The sequence below is a fragment of the Antechinus flavipes genome, chromosome 4 (genome assembly GCF_016432865.1).
Source record: "Antechinus flavipes isolate AdamAnt ecotype Samford, QLD, Australia chromosome 4, AdamAnt_v2, whole genome shotgun sequence".
Lineage (NCBI taxonomy): Eukaryota > Metazoa > Chordata > Mammalia > Dasyuromorphia > Dasyuridae > Antechinus > Antechinus flavipes.
The window spans coordinates 161,908,788-161,932,870 of record NC_067401.1 but is presented as its reverse complement, the minus strand read 5'-3'; the positions used below and the strand labels follow the sequence as shown (position 1 = coordinate 161,932,870).

General features: G+C 36.9%; 1 protein-coding gene and 1 long non-coding RNA gene across 2 annotated transcripts in view; one reads left to right on the top strand and one right to left on the bottom strand.

The window, feature by feature from the left end:
* The window catches only part of SMURF2 (SMAD specific E3 ubiquitin protein ligase 2), a 131,808-nt gene extending 114,326 nt beyond the window's left edge, over positions 1 to 17,482 (bottom strand). Inside the window, exon 1 of the mRNA XM_051995281.1 lies at positions 16,650 to 17,482. Coding sequence (XP_051851241.1) covers positions 16,650 to 16,701 — 52 coding nt within the window. The 5' untranslated portion in view covers positions 16,702 to 17,482. The remainder of the gene's footprint in view (positions 1 to 16,649) is intronic.
* A 5,164-nt stretch (positions 17,483 to 22,646) lies between these two features.
* The window catches only part of LOC127560584 (uncharacterized), a 46,099-nt gene continuing 44,662 nt past the window's right edge, over positions 22,647 to 24,083 (top strand). Inside the window, exon 1 of the long non-coding RNA XR_007953365.1 lies at positions 22,647 to 22,720. This is a non-coding gene — a long non-coding RNA (uncharacterized LOC127560584). The remainder of the gene's footprint in view (positions 22,721 to 24,083) is intronic.

Genomic DNA, 24,083 nt, shown 5'->3' with positions numbered 1-24,083 from the left:
GAACTAGAAAATGTAGAAATAAATGGTTCTTTCCTTAATATAAGTAGTGAATGAAACGGGAAACTGAGGACTTCTCAGAATAATCACTTGATAATTCCAGACTTAGCACTAAAGAGCTGTTAACTATTAGGCTCTGAGAAGAAAAACAAAGACTTTCTAAGAGAAACCATTTAAGAGAACTGCTAAGAGAAGAATCTGACTATTTAATGGCCTGGAGATATTCAAGAAGTCTACAAACTGGCTAATCTCTATTTGTTGATTGCTCCTTAAACTATTTTAACTGATTATTAACCTTAGAAGCAAAACAGACTCTTTCTTTCTTTTGGAACAAGTCTAGTTCCACAAAAGCCCATCTATATTCCAGAGACAAATAAAGGAATAAAGGTCGAGTTTGCCAATGATTTTAAGAGGATTAACAGGAGTGGATGGGCAAACAGTTTCTGTAATTTTTTTTTAATCTAACCATTTAAATTATCTCATAGCCTTTGTGTAACCAACCCTCCTCCCTCTGGGACTCCAGTGAGAGGACTGTCTGTTTCTCGCAAGAGCCTAATAAAGCTTCTGTGTTATGGGCCAGAACTTGAAACAAGGTGCTAAGTCAGTGGATTTGATAGAGACAATGGTTGTTTAGCATGGTGCTTAACAGTTCTCTAGTTCCGTACATGTACTTAATACTTACTATAGTTCTACAAGATTCACATCTTTGATAAGAGAGTACATAAGCTTGGACAAACTCAGAGAGCACATAAGTCGGACAAACTCAGAACTGAAAGACAGAGACCGTGGTGGTGGTCCTCCTGCCTCCCCACAGAAACCAAGACACATTCAGGAGGACCTCAAGAAGCTGGCAGAGGCAGAGAACACAAAGGACTGGCAGCAGGAGCTCAAACTCTCGGAACCAAGGAGAGAGAAAGGACACTAAGAAAGCTAACCAGGCCCCAGGAAAGGAGACAAGACTTTGAAAGAGATAATAAAGGATTTGGACTTTAATCCCTGGCTACTTGTGTGATGATTACTGAACTGAAACGAAGGTTACTCCTAAAGACCTCCAAGAAAATCAAATAAGAACATTACACTTCTGTTCTTCACTTTGAGATATATCTGAGTATTTTGAATTGGGGTTTGCCATCCCATACAGTAGTATCTAAAAGTCAAGGAAAAGCATTATAGGTATACATGTATAAACTAGAGACTAGTTTATAAATTAGTAAGTCAAGACTAAAATATGTATGTCCATTATCATTACAATTTGGTAGAATGCTAGCTATGGAAATAAGAAAAGAAAAAAGAAATTGAGCAAATAAGTACAAAGAAGAAACAATAATCACTTTTTTGAGATAACATGACAGTTTAGAAAACCCTAAACAGCCACAAAAAAATTCACTGAAACAATTAAGAACTTCAGGAAAGTTGCAGGATGTAAAACAAACCCATGCTTTATCATTCACGTTTCAATATATTACAAGCAAAATCCAATAGGGAGAGAGAAATATCATTAAAAATAACTACAAAGTATTAAATATATGGAAGCCTACCTGCCAAGACATACAACAACTGTATAAATAAAATGCAAAACACCATTTATGGAAATAATACAAATAAAATGGACAAATACTAATTGCTCATTTCTAGGCCATTTTATCATGTTCTTTTCTATCCATGATTTATCTCTGAATTCTTCCTCTCCACAAATGTGAAAAGTCATTTCTTCCTTACTCCTCTATTTTATTATGTGACCTTTTATATATTTAAAGCTTATAAAGTTTATCTTTGGTAATAATGGTATAACTGTTGGTCAAAACCTAATTACTATCAAAATGCTTTTCAATTTTCCCAGCAATTTTTAATGGAGTGAATTTTTACCTCAATTAGATGAGGTGTTTGGGTTTTTCAAAAACTGAGCTATTTCCTCTTGTATATTGTGTATCTGCTCTGTTCCATTGATTAATCTCTGCCTTTTTTTAAAACTATTACCAAATCACTTAGATAACTGCTTTGAGATGCATAGTTTTGAATACTAATGCACTGTTGGTGTAGTTGGTGTAGTTCTGAACTGATCCAATTATTAGCAATGCCTCTACTACATTTCTGTATCCTAAAGAGATCAAAGGAAAAGGGTTTTTACTACTAAAACATATTCTTTTTTTTTAATTTAATTTAATTTTATAATAATTTTATATTGACAGAATCCATGCCAGGGTAATTTTTTTACAACATTATCCCTTGCACTCACTTCTGTTCCGATTTTTCCCCTCCCTCCCTCCACCCCCTCCCCTAGATGGCAAGCAGTGCTATATATGTTAGATATGTTGCAGTATATCCTAGATACAATATATGTTTGCAGAACCGAGCAGTTCTCTTGTTGCACAGGGAGAATTGGATTCAGAAGGTAAAAAAGAACTCGGAAAGAAAAACAAAAATGCAAATAGTTCACATTCGTTTCCCAGTGTTCTTTGGGTGTATCTGACCATCTGCTCTTCTTCAACATTGTCTCTTCTATTACTCCCTCCCCCAGTTCTGTATACAGTTCTGTATACAGAAGCTCAAGATAAAAAGAAATAGTTTATCTGTTACCTTTATTAAGCTCCTTACTCTGTTTAAGTTCCTACTCTGAAAAAAAGATACTAGACTAGACTATAAGTGCTGAGGAGTACAAAGATGAAACCAAAAAATTTTCCCTTCAGTTTATATTCTCCTGAGGAATATAAGATAAATCCAGAAATATACATAATTTTTTGACCAGGAATAGAACACTAACAACTATGGGATCAGGAAAGATTTTCTACAAGAAGCAGCAGCTACACCAAGGTTTGTGCATTCCAGGCATGAAAAATAGTCTAAAGGCAGGAAGGAGGATGGAAAACTGGTGTTAGGGAAGAGCAAGTAGGCCAATTTATCTGGGATATATAAAACAAGTAAAGAAAAACTACATAAAATAACCTTGTAGTAATGATAGAAGTAGAATGCAGTAAGTTTCTTTTAAATTTTTAATAGCTTTTTATTTTCAAAATATATGCAAAGATAGTTTTTAACATTCATCCTTATAAAACTTTTGTGTTCCAAGTTTTTCTCCCTCCCTTCCCTCTATCTCGTCTCCCTAGACAGCAAGTAATCCAATATAGGTTAAACTTGTGCAATTCTTCTAAACCTATTTCCACATTTATCGTATTGCACAAGAAAAACCATACCAAAAAGGGGAAAAAATGAGAAAAAAAAAAAGTAAACAATCAAAAAAGTGAAAATACTATCTTGTGATCCATACTCAGTCTCCAGGGTCCTCTGCTTTCTGGATGTAGATGGTTCTCTCTATCACAAGTCTATTGGAATTGGCATGAATCATCTCATTGTCCAGTACAGTGATCATTACATAATCTTCTTGTTGCTGTATATGACATTCTGTTGTCTACTTACGTGACTTAGCATCATTTCATATAACTCTCCAGGACTTTCTGAAATCGAGTGGAGTAAGCTTTAAAAGGCAAGTTGAGAAGGAACTGAAAATTGAGTAGATGCCTATCAGCTGGGGAATGGCTGAATAAGTTATGATATATGAATGTAAATGGATTATTTTTGCTCTGTAAGAAATGATGGGCAGGCTGATTTCAGAAAAGACTGGAAAGAATTACATGAACTGATGCTAAGTGAAGTGAATATAACCAAGACAACATTGTATACAGTAACAAGAAGATTATGTGATGATCATTGTGACAAATTTGGTTCTTTTCAACATCAAGATGGTTTAAGGCAATTCCAAAGAGCTCTCTACATACAGAGACAGGACTATGGAAACTGAATTATGGATCATAACGTAGTATTTTCATATTTTTGTTATTTCTATTATTGGATTTTTTTCTTCCTCATTTTTCCTCTTTTTATCTGATTTTTCTTGTGCATGAAATGAATATCGAAAAGTTTACAAGAACTGCACATGTTTAACCTATGTTGGATTACTTCCTGTCTAAGGGAGGGGAGAGGGAGGAAGAAGGGAGAAAAACTTGGAACATGAGGTTTTGCAAACTATCTTTCATGTATTTTTAAAAATAAAAAGCTATTATTTTTTAAAAGGCAGATTTTAAAAGTAGCAAAGAAATAAAAACAAAGTAGATAACCATCAATGGGGGGAAATAACAACCAAATTGTAACATATGAATGTAATGGAATTTTGGGATCATGGTACCAGAGATATATGTATATAGCTGTAAAAAACCTCGGAAGCCATTTATCTAATCTAATTCCTTCCCTTTTATAGTTAAGAAAAATAAAAATAAAGCCAAGGAATGTTAAATATTTCCCAAGATCACAAAACTAGTATCAGAATCAACATAGTATTCGAAAAGAGAAAAATGGGAGAAAACTGCAGAACCAGAAAAATATCTACACTATAAATAGAAAAGTCAACAACAGCAACAAACCCCAAAACTTCTATGAAAACATAATCATTAAGCTTGGCTCTAAAAAGAAAATGTAAGAAAGTCCTTCCTCTACTTCTTTGCAAGAGTGGAAACAAAGGATGTAGATTACTGTGCATGATGTCACACTTTCTTACTATGTTGTTCATTTTTGCAAAATTTTATTTTTCTTTTTTATATTCTTTTTTTTTAAATTTTTTATTTAATAATTACTTTATATTGACACTCGTTTCTGTTCAGATTTTTTTTTCCCCTCCCTCCCTCCACCCCCTCCCCTAGATGGCAAGCAGTCCTTTATATGTTGGATATGTTGCAGTATATCCTAGATACAATATATGTTTACAGAACCGAACAGTTCTCTTGTTGCTTAGGGAGAATTGGATTCAGAAGGTATAAATAACCCGGGAAGAAAAACAAAAATGCAGATAGTTTACATTCGTTTCCCAGTGTTCTTTCTTTGGGTGTAGCTGCTTTTGTCCGTCATTTATCAATTGAAACTCAGGTCTCTTTGTCAAAGAAATCCACTTCCATCAAAATATGTCCTCATACAATATCGTTGTCGAAGTGTATAATGATCTCCTGGTTCTGCTCATTTCACTTAGCATCAGTTCATGTAAGTCTCGCCAGTCCTCTCTGTATTCATCCTGCTGGTCATTTCTTACAGAACAATAATATTCCATAACATTCATATACCACAATTTACCCAGCCATTCTCCAATTGATGGGCATCCATTCATTTTCCAGTTTCTAGCCACTACAAACAGGGCTGCTACAAACATTTTGGCACATACAGGTCCCTTTCCCTTCTTTAGTATTTCTTTGGGATATAAGCCCAATAGAAACACTGCTGGATCAAAGGGTATGCACAATTTGATAATTTTTGGGGCATAATTTTTTATATTCTTTATTAAAAAGTTTTGCTCCCTAGGAGGAAAGGAGATTTAGAACTAGTAATATAATGGTAAGAAATGTAAAAATATTTAAATGCCAAAACAAATTTATATTTTTTATTCTAGAGGAAAAGGGAGCTTACTGAAAATTTCTGACCAGGAGGGTATTATATCAGTCTCTATGAACCTTGCACTAGAGATAAGATAAAATAAAAAGAAGATGAAGTATAATACATATAAGGTTCTTGGTATTATATTGTGACTAGGTCTCTGGCTAATTGACATTTTGAATAAATTTAATGGAACAAAACCAAAAAATCTCTAAGGATGCTGCACAAGCAGTATGATTCACTGGAAAAAAGAATAATGGTTTCAAAATCAAACAACTTAGGCTCAAATCCACCACTGACATTTACTATGTTATTTACCCTATTCTTTCTGAGGTTCCTTCCAATTTTAGATATACGATCTGTATCTATGAGCATTCCAGCTCTAAAAGTCTATAATTTCATTACTTGATTTAATTAAATTAAGTAAGTACCAACTATGTATATATCACATAAATTTAATATTATATAAATATAATACATAGTACATGTAAGCATAAGTTAATAAAACAAAAAGCTGAGAGCTATCTAAAACACATTTCCAAACATATATAATTAATATTATAGTAGAAAAAATATGGAACAATTATATGCCAGAAGTCCCATTTAAATGTAATGGAAAAAATATTTATGTTATCTTTAAAAAGATATGTAGAGATAATGTACACCCACACACACATATACACATAATAATGACGTACTGATAACCAAACATATCCTCAGAAATTTATTTGTTGACTATTATTCTTTTTGTCTGTATACTGTTTCAATTCACTCTCCATGTATACATTTACTCAACTTAACTAGCCTAGGAGAAAATAATCAGAAGGTACCTCCTCATTCTAAAGATGGGGAAGCAAGTCAAAAGAGTTTAATAACTTACTTATGTCATAAAGGTAGTTAGTAGCATTCCCAGTGACTATTGGATTATTGTAATTTGTTTTATATATACTCCCTCCTGTAATTACAGAATTTGTACTTAACCAGTACCATATGAATTAAACTATCAAAGGACTGAGAGAATTAGAGAAATAGTAACAAAATTTATTTGTAAAAACAAAACATCAAGAATCTTAAGGGAAACAATGAAACCATTTCAAACTACTAATTGCTACTACAAAGTATTATAACACTGAAGAAGAAGAGAATAAGCTGGATGTCTTGGGAAATTTTCATGGTTCTTTTAATAACTCCAAATTTCTCCCTAAAACAAAAATTCATCTTTTTAAAAGCAATTATCTTTTTTTTTTCAGGTTTGACACTTAAAAGTTTATTTTGTTTTAAACCTTTATTTTAAGAAGATATTAGCAATTTAACACTTTATTTGTTTCTCTCTATTGTTTTCCTAAATAAAATTGTATATTCTTTTTTAAAATTTGTTTATTAAAGCTTTTTATTTATAAAGCATATGCGTGGATAATTTTCCCAACATTAACCCTTGAATAACCTTTGGTTGCAAATTTTCCCCTCCTCCTCACTCCCTCTCCTAGCTGGCAGATAGTCCAATATGTGTTAAATATGTTGAAATACATGCCAGATCCGATATGTGTACACATATTTATACAGTTATCTTGTTACACAAGAAAAATCAGATCAAGAAGGAAGAAAAGAAAAAAGTGAGAAAGAAAACAAAATGCAAGCAAATAACAACAGAGAGAATGAGAATGCTATGTTGTGTTCCACACTCTGTTCCCATGGTTCTCTCTCTGGGTGTAAATGGTTCTCTTCATCACTGCACAAGTAGAACTGGTTTAAATCATCTTAATATTGAAGAGAGCCATGTCCATCAGAACTGATATTGTACAGTCTTCTTGTTGCCGTGTATAGTGCTCCTAGTTCTGCTCATTTAACTTTGCATTAGTTCATGTAGGTCTCTCCAAGATTCTCTGAAATCATCCCGCTGGTCATTTCTTACAGAACAATAATATTCCATAGCATTCATATGCCATAATTTATTCAGCCATTCTCCAATTGATGGGCATCCACTCTGTTTCCAGTTTCTTGCCACTACAAAGAAGGCTGCCATAAACATTTTGGCACATACAGGTCTCTTTTCCTCCTTTAAGATCTCTTTGGGATATAATCCCAGTAGAAATTGCTGGATCAAAGGGTATTAAGAGCAATTATCTTGAAGCAGCAGAGTGTAAAACAGGCCTCAAAGTCAAGAAAATCTGAGTCAAGTCCTGCCTCTATAAAACACTGGTTATGTGACCCTGAGCAAGTCACTTAATCTCTAAATAATATAGTCAATTCTCTTAAAACTACAAATTACAGAGAAGGTCCTGACCTGCATTGAGATAATAATTCATCTGAGAATTGCCTATACAAATGAAAACATAAGTCCATCTCTGTTGTTATTTTGTCCTTCATTCAGGGAGGCAATGCCCATGACACACAATGAATTGAACTTAAAGTGAGGGAAGGCTATGCAAGTCCACCTCCCTCACTTTTCTCCTCTCCATAATCACGTAGGTCCAGTGGCCAGATAAAGATCAGAAGGACTGGAGATGACTCTGGATATAGTGGAAGACTTTTATAGCTAAGTTCTTTAATAGATCTTAAAATGATGAACAGAATCATAAAATACCACAGTTTCTGAAGTATTCAAGCTTCAGAATCATTCAAAGCTAGTGCCTCAATTTCCTCTTCTCTGGTACCCAATTCTAAATTTTTTGTAATCTTCTTTCTCACCTAAATCATACAACTGAAATTTTTCTCTACAAAGAAATGATCTCTTAATAGCCAAATTTAATTATTTTTCTCAATTCCCATCCTTCTTGACTTCTCTGCAGCCATCTGACACCATTTGATCACCTTTTGACCCTTCTTTTGGTTCCAATAATTCACTCTCCTGGTTCTCCTCTTAATCTAACTTCTTACTTCCCAGACTTGTGTGCTAGTTCTTCAGAACTGTCATATCTATAAATCCAACTGGCATCCTCCCAAAGCTCTGTCCTGAGCACATTATACATTTTGCTATACTATCTCACTTGATCTCATTGGTTCCAATGGGTTCAATTGTTTCATTTGATCCTAAGAGTTGAGTTGTGCGATCCAGATCCAGATGAGGGTTGTGTGTGTTTGGGGGGGGAGGGGAGGATGGAGGGAAGGGCGGCGAGCAATTGGGGTAAAGTGACTCGCCAAAGGTCACACAGTAAGTGTTGAATGTCTAAGGTCAAATTTGAACTCGGGTCCTCTTGATTCCAGGCCAGTGCTCTATCGTGCTCTAGCTGTCTTCTTCAATATGACCAAAGACAATTCATTATCCTTCCTTAACATTCCCCCCCTTCTAAATTTCCTTATTACTATCAAGAGCATCACAATCATTTTAGTCTGCCTGCAACCTCAGTGCCATCTTCCCCTCACTCCTGCTCAACACACAGCCAAAAAGTTGTCAAATCTTTCTTATGTCAGACCTCTAACATTCAAATAGCCATTATCCTAATTCAGAAACTCTTTCCCCTTGACTGCTACAAAAGCATTGTACTGAAATAGCATTTCTGCCTCAATTCTCCAACTCCAACCTATTCATCATTCATTCAATTAGTCAACAAGTAACTTATTAAGTCCATTCTCTGTGTTAAACTGATGGGGGATACAAAGACAAGCAAAAAATAGTCTCTGACCTCAAGGGGCTCACAGTCTAATGTTGGAGAAAATATGCAAACCAAATACAAACAACATATACACAAAGTAAGTTGAAGATAATAATAATAAAAAAAGGAAGACAGTAGCATAAAGGGAGATTTGAAATCAGGACAACCAGAAGACAGAACTGCCAAAACTATTTTTCTAAAGCACAAACTGTTACACTCACTACTATACCTTCTCTCTCTAACAAAAAACAAAACTTCAGTACTTCCCAATCACTTCAAGGATCAAATATAAAATGTTCTTCGGGGAATTTAAAGCTCTTCATAAATTAGCCTCCTCTTAATTTTTCAGTGTGTTTTTTCTTCCTCTTTTATTCCCCTCCATACAATCTATGATCTGGCTATTCTGATCCCTTTGCTGTTTCTCTCAGAGAACACTTACCTGTCCTGCTCGTAGTTCTATGTCTGATGCAAGGGATTGCTTAAAATCTGAGAGTTAAATAAATCTTTTTAATAAAACATGTTTGTAAACCCCCAAGTAAAAGTAGTTCTCAAAGCAGTCTAGAAAAGTAAAAGTAAGTAAAAGCTATCAGCAAGCAATAGAAGCAAAAAGTTTCTTTAGGTACTGGGAACTCTCTTGACAAAACCTTAAAAATCATTTTTATATTTTTCTTTCTCAAAAGCCTAAAAACTTGGTCCTAGATCAATGCAATAGGAGATAGTTAATTCAAACTTCTCCTCAGCATTTTTCACTCACATGAATTTCAGAGAGCAAAAAGTTAACTCAGCTCTTCTCAGTACCACTAGTATATCCTGGCCCACAGCAACACTCCATCTCTGGATTCCATGCCTTTGCACTAGCTGTACCCCATAGAATGCTCCCTCTACTTCATAAATGCCCAACTTCCTTCAAGACTCGACTTCTACCCCCTCAATCTTTTCCTTATAAGATTACCTTTTACTTACACAAATATAATAGAATCTAACTGATGCAGTTCAAGAAGACAAATCTGACCTCAGAAACTGATTAGATGTGTGACCCTGAGCAAGTCATTTAACCCTGCTTGTCTCAATTTCCTCAATTGTAAAATGAGCTCAAGAAGGAAATAGCAAACTACTCTACCATCTTTGCCAAGAAAACCTCAAGTGGAGTCAAAAAGAGTCAGCCCCAATCATCAAGATCTATTTGGTTCCCTCCTCTTTAGTCTCAAGGAGTTTATTTTAGAAGAAAAGTTTAATATATAGGACTGCTTGCCATCTAGGGGAGGGGGTGGAGGGAGGGAGGGGAAAAATCGGAATAGAAGCGAGTGCAAGGGATAATGTTGTAAAAAAAAATTACCCTGGCATGGATTCTGTCGATATAAAGTTATTATTAAATTAAAAAGAAAGAAAGAAAGAAAGAAAGAAAGAAAGAAAGAAAGAAAGAAAGAAAGAAAGAAAGAAAGAAAGACAAGAAAAGAAAAGGGAGGAGGAGGAGGAAGAAGAAGAGGAAGAAGAGGAGGAAGAGGAGGAAGAGGAAGAAGAGGAGGAAGAGGAGGAAGAGGAGGAGGAGGAGGAAGAGGAGGAGGAGGAGGAGGAGGAGGAGGAGGAGGAAGAGGAGGAGGAAAGTTTAGTCTATGCTCCCAATTAGAAAAATTCCTAACATGGAGGCAGAGGATGGGCTATCTGCTTAACATCAATCCCTGACTTCTTTTCAGTTGGGCCCAAGACTCAGTTTACTAAAAGTATATGAGAAACAAAACAGTAGAATATATTATAATGTCTAGATAGACAATCATTTGGGAGGAGAAAATGGTGGACTTTACCAAGTCTTCATCTCCTCTGCTCTTCACTATAATTCTCCTCACTCTTTTCCACAGTAATTCTTATTTCCCTTTTACACTTAGATGGAAAAGTAGATAAAGAGTCCTGGACCACAAGTAGGCAAGGCTCCACTCCTTACTCCAAACTCAGACACTCACTAAAAGTTTTATGTATCTGGGCAAGTCACTTAATGTGTCTACCTCAGTTTCCTCAACTTTAAAATGGGGATAACATTAGTACCTATCTTATAGGATTGTTTTGAGGATCAAATGAGACATCTATAAAATCAATAGCACAATGCTTGGAACACAGTAAACATTTTATAATTGCCCCCAGACTAGGGGTCCTCAAACTACAGCCCACAGGCCAGATGCAGCAGCTGAGGACATTTATCCCCCTCACACAGGGCTATGAAATTTCTTTATTTAAAGGCCCACAAAACAAAGTTTTTGTTTTTACTATAGTCCAGCCCTCCAACAGTCTGAGGGACAGTGAACTGGCCCCCTATTTTAAAAGTTTGAGGACCCCTGCCCTAGTTTCTCAGCAAAGGTATGCTAGAAAGGCCAAGCTAGCTCCAACCTCCTCATCTCTTCATCGCACCTGCCTTTTATACAAATTTTTAAGGTGTGAACCACTCTAACAATGGCTTTTATTGATTCAAATAAGGATATGGGTCTGATTCAAACTTTTTCTGATTGTTTAATTAAATTTAAAAAAAACTACCTACCTAACAAAGATAATTTACTTTTAAGGGGATAGTAGAATTAAAGGAGTCCCACACTTAAATATATAAAGTTATTTGCAAGTTGTTTTCCCCCCATCAAAATACCAGTTCCTTGACAGAAGGGATTTTTTACCTTTCTTTACTTATTCCGAGGCCTCAGCCTAGGTTTAAAAAATTCGTGACTGACATGACGCACTAAGCAGGCTGCAAGACGTTGTAAATGAGGAATAATTCAGAAATTGTATAAAGGATATTATTCAAGAAATGTAATGACTGGCAAAAAGAACATGTCATTCAAAGAGATATAACCAATGTGCAGCCCATGTGTCCATTTTTTTTAAATACTAAAAGATCTACAGGAAAAACAGCTCATTCCACACAGATATTCACAACTGTCTATGGTAAATTTATGGAAGAGCATAGATGAGTACAGACAAAATGAATTATGCTTAATCACTGCAAGAAATGCCTATATTAATGGGACTGTAGATCCATTTGGATTACTATAGCAGTAAGATATTACAAGAAGGAGCGAAGGAAATCACGGAAAAGAAATGCCAAAAGCATCTGAATATTATGGAGAAATATTTTATTAAATTTTTACATCTAAGAAACTAAAATTGAAGACAACTCTGAGGTACCACACTACACTATACGCTCAGATTGACTAAAATGACAGGAAAAGATTATGATAAAAGTTGGAGGGGATGTGGAAAAACTGGGACACTAATACATTGCTGATGTATTTGTGAACTTATCCAATCATTCTGGAGAGTAATTTAGAACTATGCCCAGAGAACTATAAAATTATCCATAAATGTCCATAAATATCCAGCAATGTCTCTACTAGGTCTGTCCCCAAGAGATCAATAAAAAGGGGAAAAGAATGTGTGTGTGTGTGTGTGTGTGTGTGTGTGTGTGTGTGTTGTGTGTGTGTGTGTATACATGCACAAAGATTACAGGATAAGTTGGCTTTTTAGGCCAACTTATTTTTACTACCACATATCAGGATTAAACCAGTCCTGCCTTTTAACACCAAGTGTTATACTAACAATTAGGATATAAGTAAATGCTTGAAAATACAAGGCCTGAACATAGGCCTGAAAGTTCTCAAAGAATTTTCAAAAATCAAAAAGGTCCCAAGCTAAATCATTTCTTTCTTCCTAAACCTGTCCAAAAAATTGGTTATCAACTTTCATCAGAGGCAATTGCCAATGAAGGAGATACACAAGTATGCATATATACACATGGCTATATCCATATATATAATATATGTGTGTATGTGTGGGTATTTTGTGTGTGTATATATATATACACACATACACACACACACACACACACACACACACACACACATATATACAACTCATAAAGTTTTAGAATCAAAGATAGTCTAAAAACTAAAAATCCAATTACACCTAAAAACTGATTTATGATAAAGCAAATAAAGCAAAAAACAAGTTTTAAAGACTTGTATAGCCAGAATACCCTATAAACCAAACACCAACTTTTAAAATGCTTACTAACAATGTTTTTTCTCCTATCATGGAAACCAAATCTAAATAAACTATTAAACACTAAAAAAACTATTAAACATAAAGGTATGCCAAACATTTCTCAGAACTTTCTTAAGATCTTAACAAAAAATCAAAATTTTCCCCCAAAAATGAGGCCCAGGTTAAATATTTTATTTGGCTTCTCAAAGACAGACTGAGAAGCAGGGCATTATTAGCTCCAGACCAATTCCTGGACTTAGATCAAACACTGTCCTGTCATTTATTCAGTCAGTCAAAACAATGTTTTCCATCTAAACCCTTAGTGTTTATATCCTAAAAAGCTGCTAATTAAATCCAACTCTAAAAATCCATTTATTTAATTTACAAATAATAAAGAGAAAGGATGGACTTGTGCCAAAATGGAAAATTGTCACTCTATGAAGGCAAAGAGGGAGGAAAAAATAGAAATTTAAAAATTATTCAAGTTTCAAGAGTACTGTAATAATTTTCAATCATTTTGTCAATTCTGACTTCCTAAAACTACCTTACAATCAATAGTAATGAACATAATTCTTAGAGATCTTGAAATTTATCAAAATCTGAAAATACACGAATTATTACATTACATTTTATGAATTTATATTTCATGAAGATTAGTTTGTTGCTCTAAAGAAGGTCTTTCTTTAAGATTACAATGTTATGGAATATTATTGTTCTATAAGAAATGATCAGCAGGATGATTTCAAAGAGGCCTGGAGAGACTTATTGATGCTAAGTGAAATGAGCAGAACCAAGAGATCATGGAACATGGCAACAAGAAGATCATGAAATGATCAATTCTGATGATTGTGGGTCTTTTCAACAATAAGATGATTCAGACCAGATCCAATGATCTTGTGATGAAGAAAGCCATCTACCCCCAGAGAAAGGACTGTGGGAACTAAGTGTGGTTCACAACATAGCATTTTCACTCTTTTTTGTTGTTGTTTGTTTGCATTTTATTTTTTCTCATTTTTTTCCCCTTTTTGACAGGATTTTTCTTGTGCAGCATGATAATTGTATAAATATGTGTGCACATATTAGAGTTAACATATATTTTTACCATGTGTAACATATGCTGGATTACTTGCCATCTAGGGGAGGAGGTGCAAGGCATGGGGGAGGGGAGAATTGGAACACAATGTTTTGCAAGGGTTAATGTTGAAAAATTTTTCCATGCATATGTTTAGAAAATAAAAAATTTTAACTTAAAAAAAAGTTACAACCAATCTTTCTAACAAATTTACATTGATTGCACAGTGCTTTATTACATTTTATATATAGAAAGGAAAGCACCTTAATACTACTGGTACATATTTTAAGAATCTAATGGCTTACATGGAAAACAATTTCATTTTAATTGCAGAAAAACAATTCATACTTTCCTTTTCTCCATTTAGGCAGTTATATAAGAAAAATAAGTAGGAAAAATCCTACTTTTGATGCCTATTACTCATCTGGATTCATAATCCATATACTTATGTCATTAAAGACAGACTGAAAAGGTGGAGTCAGCCCATCTTCAGTGTAAAATAAATCTCTTATCTTTATCAACCAAATCTGTAACAGAGTTTTTAATCTCAGAAGTTTTGCCCATGGATTCTGAAAGTGATATCAAGCACTTAATTATCAAATCCAAATAATAGTAAGAACCTCTAAAATTGCAAATATAAAAGTACTACCAACTCTGTCTCAAGAAGGATACAGTCTATGCGTGAGTACAGGATATATGGAAAATAAATACACAATGTCCAAGAAACACAGAAGCTTCCTGAAGGAAATGGCAGTTGAGCTGAACTTTGAATGAAAGTCGAGCATTCAAGAAGCAGAAATTAGAAAGCAGAGCATAACACAAATAGAGGACAAGAGGGAGATACAAAGTCCTGTACCAAGAACAGCCAATAACCCATACCTGTTAGAGTATATAGTTCAGGAAAGAAGTAATGTGTAATCAGCCTGGAAAGATAGGCTGGAGCCACGGCTTTAAATGCCAAAACAAAGCTGTCTGTACTTTATTCTAAAGGCAATGATGAGGAGCTACTAAAACTTCTTAAGCAAAGAAGGGAGACCAGACCTGACAGCTGCGTGGAGGATCAATTGTAGCGAAAAATAACTAGAGGTCTATACTGCAGTAGACTAAGCAAAAGATTATGATCCCCCGAACCAGGTGGTTGTGGGGTAAGAGGGGACATGATGATAGATATGTGCAACATTGAGGAAGTACAATCTAGAAAAGATGGCAACTGATTAAATATAGGGAATGAAATATAGTTAAGAGCAAAAATGACACTAAGGTTAGGAAAGAACACCTTGATGATGGGGAAATTGGTGTCACTCAACAAAAAGAGCTGTGGGTTTAGGAGGGAAAGAAAAAGAGTTCTGTGAAGAAAAAAATTTTGCTCACTTCAAAACAGAATATGAACTTTTATCATTCATCAAACCCTAACCCTAAAATACCAATTTTAATAAAACAGGGTTTTCTCCGTAGTTTTTCAGATCAATTTTTTCAACGTGGCATTTTTTTTTCTCCGAGAGGAGACGTATCTTCGCAACAAAAATCAAAATTTGTTTGTCATATTAGCATTTAATACACCTGAAACACCTGAATACGCTAAGAAGCAGCATGTCTCTTTTTCAAGTTCAAGCCTAGCAATTCTTTAGTTTTTCAGGTGGTAAACTTTAGCCAAAGGAAAGGGAGGTTTTTCTGATATCAGAGTTCATATAAGTAAAAAGAATTGTTTTTAAACGAGTCTTGAATTTATAAGACAAGATATGCTATCCATTCATTTTCATTCATTCTCCCTCCTCCCAAAAATAAGTATCATAAAGGCTAGGTTACAATGAACACTACCGGAAAGCAAAATGTGTTGAATTGGCCTGAATATTCTGAACCTAGGCAATAAAAAAGTAGAAGATTCAAGAAAAAAAGGCCCGTCTACTCAACATCTCCATTGCCAACGCGGAATTGCATTGTATACAAACACGGCTTCCAAGTTACTCTGGACTTGCAACGGGAGTCAAGGAAAAACCTTTAACCTGAATACTCATAAGTCATTGTAGTATTTTAGAAAACTTCGTGTTTTTACAGGATAAACCCTATCCCCAGCACTATAGAACTTCAATCAAGCTCTCAGGGCAGCACAACAACCTCTGCCTTCATGGGACAGATCCAGGGAGGGTTAGTTCAGAAAACAAGCTAAGCAAGAGTCCTGCTCTGGAGCTAGAACTTTCCAAACTCCAAGGGCCCCGAGTTCAAAACAGACTTTCCCTCTCCAAACATCACACATACACACCAGCTTTCACACATTCTCACGCACACAAACTCAAACTCTAACACGCGCGCGCACATTCACTCTCACTCCCACTCTCCCAACAAAAGACCAAGAGTGGCAAGGGGGCGGCCGAGGGTTTCGAAAGAGGCGGCCGCGGCCCTAGGCCTTCCGACCTTGGTCCCAATATCTCCTCCCGGGCCCGGCTGGGCCTCAGCACCCGGGATCACAGAGGAACATCACGGCCTCTCCTGCCCGGCCCGGCCCGGCCCGCCCCATCTCTGGCCATGTTCCCCCAAGTCGCGCGGTCTTCCCTCACCTGTCAGGCGCAGCTTGACGGGCCCGTTCCTCCGGCCTCCGGGATTAGACATGGCCTCGGCCTCGGCGGCGGCGGCGGCTCGTCCAGGCCCAGGGCGCTGGGCGCCGGTCCGGGCGTCTCCCAGTATCCGGGCGCGGGGCGGGTGAACCGGGGGCGGACGGGTGGAGCGAAGGCGCGGCGGAGTCACCAGAGCGGCCGGGGCTGGGGCTGGGGCCGGGGCTGGGGCTGGGGCTGGGGCTGGAACTGAGGCCCGGGCCGGGGCTGGCTGGGACTGAGCAGCCGGAGCCGCGGCCGCGGCGGCCCCAGGGTCCCGGATGTGCCGAGAGTCCTCGCCATGAGCCGAGGAGAGAGCGGGACGCCGAGATCGCTCCCACCGCGCCCGCCCTCTCCCCCGGCTCCTCGGGCTCCGGCCAGCCCCCCGCTGCCCTGCTCGGGTCGGCTTGGCTAGGCTCGGTGGAGAGTGGCCGGGCTGAGGCGACGCCGGGGCTGCGCTCGGGGTTTCTAGTCTTCCTTCCTCCACCCGCCCTCCCACGGAAGGAACGCGCTCCAGCCGATGCTGCCACTCAGTCTGGATTGGGGGGTTGGGGGTGGGGGGGGTTGCTGAGCAGTTGGGGAGGGTTGACAAAGGGGGGAGAAGAGCTGGGGCGGGGCCTGTGACGTCAGGAGGAACGCGAGGGGACGGAAGAAGCCGAAGCTGAGAGGAAGGGAAGTGGCCGGGGCTGAGTGTCTGGGATGCCGCCGCCGCCGCCGCCGCCGCCGCCGCCGCAACCTCCTTGGGCAGACGGTCTTGACCTATCCCCTGGCCTTGGCACTGCCCCGCCTTTTCATATGCCTTTCAGGATCGTTGGGAGGGAGAACTAGCGCCCAATCCCGAGGGAGGCGAGTGATCTACGGCGTCCTCATCCCGTCCAGAGGACTGATTAAGTTCCCTTCTTAAGGGGTGGGGTCAGGTTCCCCCAATCCAGCTACCCGAGCTGGGGGTTGACCAGATTCCTAACAATTTGCTCTGATAGAGTCCCTTCCAGCATTTAAAGCGTGAGCTTCACCTTGGCCCGGGAGAGAAAGGAATGATTGTCCCCATTTTTCAGTCGAAGAAAATTAGACAGAGAAGTTACTATCACACCCGCTCCCCAACCACCACACGCACATACACATACATTCACCCCACCCCCATCACCCCTTCTTTGCCCTTGCATTCTTCTGGAGCAGCTGGGCTACCTTCTCTTCGGATGGTCCTGTCTGTTGCTATGACGCTCCACAGACTTAGCGTCTCTCCCAACCCCTCCCTCCAAGGGTGACAGCTGCAAAGCGTTCCTACAGCTCTAGCTACCTCGTGTCAGTCCCCCGCGTTGAGCTCAGGGGGATACAAAGAAAAGGAAAAATAAGTTCCTGTTCTCAAGAAATTCATTAATGAGGGGAAAGCAATATGAACATGAAGAGATCTACATAGACAAGATACATGCAAGATACATATGAGCTATAAGTGATCAGCTAGTGTCATTGTGAAAATCTGACCCCTTTTCTCCCACTCCCCTCACCCCACCCCACCCCCCAAAAAAGGAAAAAGGAGAGCTGATTCTTTGCAATTGATAGAAGCTTTTCTCCTCCCATTGGGTGACCTGAGGGCGGGACCTTCCCTTCAGTCTCCACTACTTCACACTTCCCCTCCTCCCAGCCAAAGCTGGAGTTTTGCCTGGGACTTCTGGGTTCAAAGTCACTTAGTCTGGACTCTAACAAAGAGCTCCCTTCTATAGCATAGGAGAAAGAGAAAGCCTGGAATCCAGTTTAAATTATGCTTTTGGAGAAACTTATAAAGTTAATGTTATTACTAAAATCATAAGAACGTCCCCAAGAAGGGAGGTCGTGCTATAACTACAGCCACACTTAATCAGTTCAAAAGATTTAAAGTAAGAAAGATCTGCGTTCAAATCCCAGCCTCAGACATGTAGTAGCCATGTAATCCTAGGCAATTCACAACTTCTACTTGCTTCAATTTCCTAAATTATAAAATGAGAAATAAATCACACCTACTTCGAAAGGTTGTTGTGAAGACCAAATAAGATAATTGTAAAGTGCTTACAGAAGATATATATAGATAAATGTTTATTACCTTTCCCCTCCTACACTGAACCAAAGTGAAACCTTCTGATCTATGTTTTTAAGCTAGTCAATAGTGTCCCTCATTTCCCCTTTTGCAAGAACGAAATAAATGTAAATCAAAGTAGTCATAATTGACCTTGGATTTTGTGGGAAACAAATCAGGATAAAGAAATAAAGGAATGGGGGAAGGGAAAGGAGACACACCAGGCAGCAGTAAGCAAATAGGGAAGTGAAAGTTGTAAAGAGGAAAGCCTTTCCCTATTTCTCCATAGTTCTTAAATTGACTGTTGTCTAGCAACTTCAGTTTGAATTTATTTGCTCCGTTTATGAAAGGCTGAGAACTAAAACCATCTTTCTTTGCTTAGTCCCTGGTCTCAGAACACAAACACAGCCCTAAGAAAAATAGTAAACATTTCTGTTTAATAATATTCACACCCCTGTCACTGCCACCTTTCTGTATTGTGTTTCCCTTCTCTTACAGACAACTTTTCAAAACTTTTAGGTGCCATTGAAATCTGTGGTTCCAGTCTCCAGAATTCCCAGTGAAGGCTCAATCCTTTTATTATACATAGGATATTTATTCCAAGACATTCAATACCATGTTACAAAAAATACTTACAGAAAAGGCACAAGTATTCAGAGGGAACTAGGGATAGTACTGAAGGTTGTACAGATGGCAAACTTGGTTTTGAAGGAAGCCAGGGATTATATGAGGCTGAGGGTGCAGGTACAGAGATGGGAGCTGGAACATAGGGCATAGAGAAGTTTGGAAGAAGTTTAGGTAGAAACCTCTAATTTGAAAACATACATTACCTTGTTCTGGAGACATTAAAGCTGTTTATAGGAATCACCTGTCCAGAGATGATAATTGTACCTCTGAAAGCTGATGAGAATATCAAGTGTGAGAGCATAGGAAGAATAGAGAATAAGGCCCAAGACAGATTCTTAGAGGACATCTGCTGTTAATGGAAATGATATGGATGACTAGATAGGTAGGAGATGAACTAGAAGAAAAAAAGTCTTAAAAACCTAGAGAATAACCAGAAGCAGGTGATTAATGATGTCAAATGATGCAGAGAGTTTAAATAGAATAAGGACTGAGAATAATAGAATAATATGGAAAATGAGATTACTGAATACTTTGGAGAGAATAGTTTCAGCTGAGTGAAGAGATTGGAAACCATAATGCAAAGGGCTTAGAGTAGAGGGAAAGGAGAACAATTTGGAGGAACTGAGTATAGATGACATTTTCAAGTTTAGCCAAGAAGGAGAGGAGAGATATAAAATAAAAACTGATGATGATGGTGGGATCAAGTGAAGATTATTTTTTAAGGATGAAGGAAAATGGGCATTTTTATAGACAGCAGGGATTAAAGATTAGAGTGAGAGGGCGGGAGCTATGGTAAATAAATATAAAAGAGATAGCTTTGGCATGGTAAAGAGCCATCTCTCTTCATCAGTAACCAGAGTAAAGAAGAAAATAGAGGAGGGGGGAGGGGAAGAATCGGGTAATAGGAGAGATTTGTGAGGGATAATGCGACAATTACATCTATTACTAAGATAATATCATTTGTTCAGTTATTCTCCAAATAATGGACATATCCTTAATTTATAGTTCTTTTCAAATACAAAAAGAATTGCTATAATTTTTTTCCCATATGGGATTTTTTCATCTTTATTTATTTGATCTCTTTGGAAAATAGGCCTCATATTGGCATTGTGGAGTGAAAAGACACATATGCAGTTTTTTGGGGAGGAAAATTTCAAATTGCTTTCAAGAATGACTGCATTACTTCTCAACTTCACCTAAAGTGCATCAATGTTGCCTGTTTTCTTGCAGCCCTTTCATTTGTCCCATTCAGCCCATTCAGTTTTGTTAGTATGATGAAGGTGAGATAGAACCTTAGTGGCTTTATCTTGAATTTGTCTAATTATCAGCTATTTGAAGCCTTTTTTCCATATGGCTCAGATAGTTTGGATTTCGTCCACAGACTGGGCTGCTAGGTGGCACAGTGTATAGAACCCAGTACTGAAGTAGGGAAGATTTCAGTTCAAACCCAATTTTGGACATTTGCTTTATCTGCAACCCTGGATAAGTTATTTAACCTATGATTGCCTCACTTTCCTCTCCTGTAAAAGAAGGATAATAATAGCACTTATCTCATTAGGATTTTCACAGGGATGAAATGAGATAATATTTGTAAAGCATTGAACACAGTGTCTGGCATATAGTGGGCACTTAATAAATGCTTATTTCCCTCCTTCATATACCTTGATGATTGGAGTATAGATTTTATGAATTGTGGATTCTTATGAATTTGAATCAGTTGCTTACATATCTGCAATGTTTTCTCCCCCTTGTCTGATAAAAAACAAACAAAAAAAAAACCCTTTTTTCTTGACTATAGAAACGAAAGGTAATTTATTCTTCTAATTTGTTTATGATGTTACCCTTTCTATCTGAGTTACATATCCGTTTTGGCAGAGATGTTGTTCTAAATCTAGTTTCTATCAGAATAGTATCCAGTTTTCCCTATAGTTTCTGTTAAAAAAAAAAAAAAAAAAAAAAAGTCCTTGAACCAAAACCTCCATTTTAAGGAGGAGGCCCAGGCCAAACATGTCTCTTCTTTAGGCTGTACTACTGACTCCCCAGCACTTTCTCTCTAAGGATACTACTGCCTGAGGATCACATCTTTTTTTTTTTTTTACATACACACACATATTTATACAGTTATCTTACTGCACACACACAAAAAAATGGATCTAGAAAGAAAAACAAACAAACCTGAGAAGGAAAACAAAAATGCGAGCAAACAACAATAGAGTGAAAATGCTATGTTGTGGTCCACACTCAGTTCCCACAGTCCTCTCTCTGGTTGTAGATGGCTCTCTTCATTACTAAACAATTGGAACTGGTTTGAATCATCTTACTGCTGAAGAGAGCCATGTCCATTAGAATTGATCTTTTTTTTTTTTAATTTTTTATTTAATAATTACTTTATATTGACACTCTTTTCTGTTCCGATTTTTTTTTTCCCCTCCCTCCCTCCACCCCCTCCCCTAGATGGCAAGCAGTCCTTTATATGTTGGATATGTTGCAGTATAGAGGATCACATCTTTACAGCTCCCTTATATGTGTTGTCTTGCCCCTTTACATTAAAAAGTTCAAATTACTTGAACTAGGGTTTTCTTTTGGCTTTTATTTGTATTTCCAGAACATCAAAAACACTTAATAAATATTATTATTGTTGTTATTGATGATGATGTACCTGGGGTCTTAGGGATTATTAAATAGTAGGTTACTAGGTTTTTTTATTTCTATACATTGTTTATCTTATCTTTTCCACAGTTCAACTTCCTTATTTTTTAAACATTACCATACTGTTTTGATGATTACTACTTTGTAGTATAGTTTAAGATCTATATTGCTAGGTCCCCTTCATTTCCACTTTTTTTTCATTATTTCCTTTGAGATTCTTGACCTTTTATTCTCCAACTAAATTTCATTCTTCTATATTTCTATATAATAATCTTTTAATATATTGTTAGGTATAACACTAAATAAGTAAATTAATTTAAGTAATATTGCTATTTTTATTATATAGACTTGGCTTGCTCATTTAGTGATTAATATTTCTTAAATTTATAACCATTAATATTTCTTCAATTATTCTATCTTTATTTTCATAATCAATGTTTTATAGTTGCATTCAGATAATTGTGTTTATCTTGATAGGTAGACTCCCAAGTATTTTATATATTTTATGTGATTATTTTAAATGGAATTTTTTTCTCTTTCTTCTGGTTTTGTTGATAATATATATAAATTTTGAATTTATATAGATTTGTTTCATATTCTTCAAATTTGTTGAAATTATTGTCTTGATTAAATTTTTTAGGAAAGTAACACAAAGCAGAAGAGGCAACCAAGCACCGAAAATCCAGTCTCAAGCTCACCTGGACAAGCACAGGTTCTTATAAGTGCCTTTTTGTATAGGGATAGAGGAAAAGGAAAAGAAGAAAAATCTCCTTCATCTCTTGTTATAAATTCAAGTGAGAGCTGGAAAAAGTCCTAAGTTGACATGGGCAAAAGAGCAAGAGGCTAAGACTCCAGCTATCTATGCCCTATCCTCAAAACATTTAAAATATATTTATTTAGTAGTTATTTTGTCTATATACTTCTTTATGTGTGTCTGATTCTCTCAGCTAAGATATCTCGTTTGTAGTATCAGCTGTCATCTTCTAAGATTCAAGGTCCTGCAGTCCTTTCAAATTGATTAAGCATTTAATAATCACATATTTGTTGTAGGAAAATTCCTTAACATTTCCTTTATACTTTGGGCCTTCTAGGATTGTACATACATGTTATTTTCTCCCAATAGAATGTAAGGTCCTTGAGGCCAGGTACTGTTCAGTTTTCGTGTTTGTATCCACAGTTTAAAAAATGCTTATTGATTGATAGGCCACTATTGCCAGTGTGGTATAACACAGATGTTCCTTTCCCTTGGCTTTCCTTCCCCCTCAATATCTATAGGTACAAGAACTAGATTTTCTTAGTGACTGGGTGTTCTCCTTTCAGTTGCCTAAATTGCAACTATTCTCTGAACTCCTCTTCCCCCATCAACTTTTAGCAAATGCAGGAATTTCTAGTTATAGCTTTCCTTGTACTACCTATTTTCAAGCTTGTTGTAAAGATCAAATGAGAAAAAAACATGGTAAACTATGAAACTAAATATATCCATTTGTTATCTCAAAGGAGTATTATGCTAATACATATCAAAGCTCTTCCACATCATTGCATGAAAATTCTGTGCATCATCAGCATCATATTATTATTTTATCTGCGCCTATTAGAAAAACTATAATCAGAGGCTTTTGTTACAGTCAGGAAAAATTTAGAAACGGCAATAAAAATATTCTATTATGTTCTTCATGACTATGAGTTACTGAATAGAGTAATTCAATCTTCAGTCAAAAATACTTGTAGGAGCAGTTGCTCCAAGTGCTGTTTGCATTTCACCTCCACTCTGTAAAGTCCAGATTAGCAAAATGAATTCAGAGACACAGTAAAAGGTGGTTCTAGAAATATTCCTGATACATGTTTGTATGTACTATTAGAAATATAGTATGATCTATGAATTATTTTTAATTATGGCTCCTAGTAATGTAGAAAGATATGGATAATAATCAAATTAAATAGCTTAGTGAATAAATGGACATATCTCTATCCACCCATTCCTAATGGCCTTTCTTGCCCTCATTTACCCAGTCACTTGCAATTAATTACCTGTAAGGGGTAGACATTGCTATTAACAATTAGAATATTAACTTGGA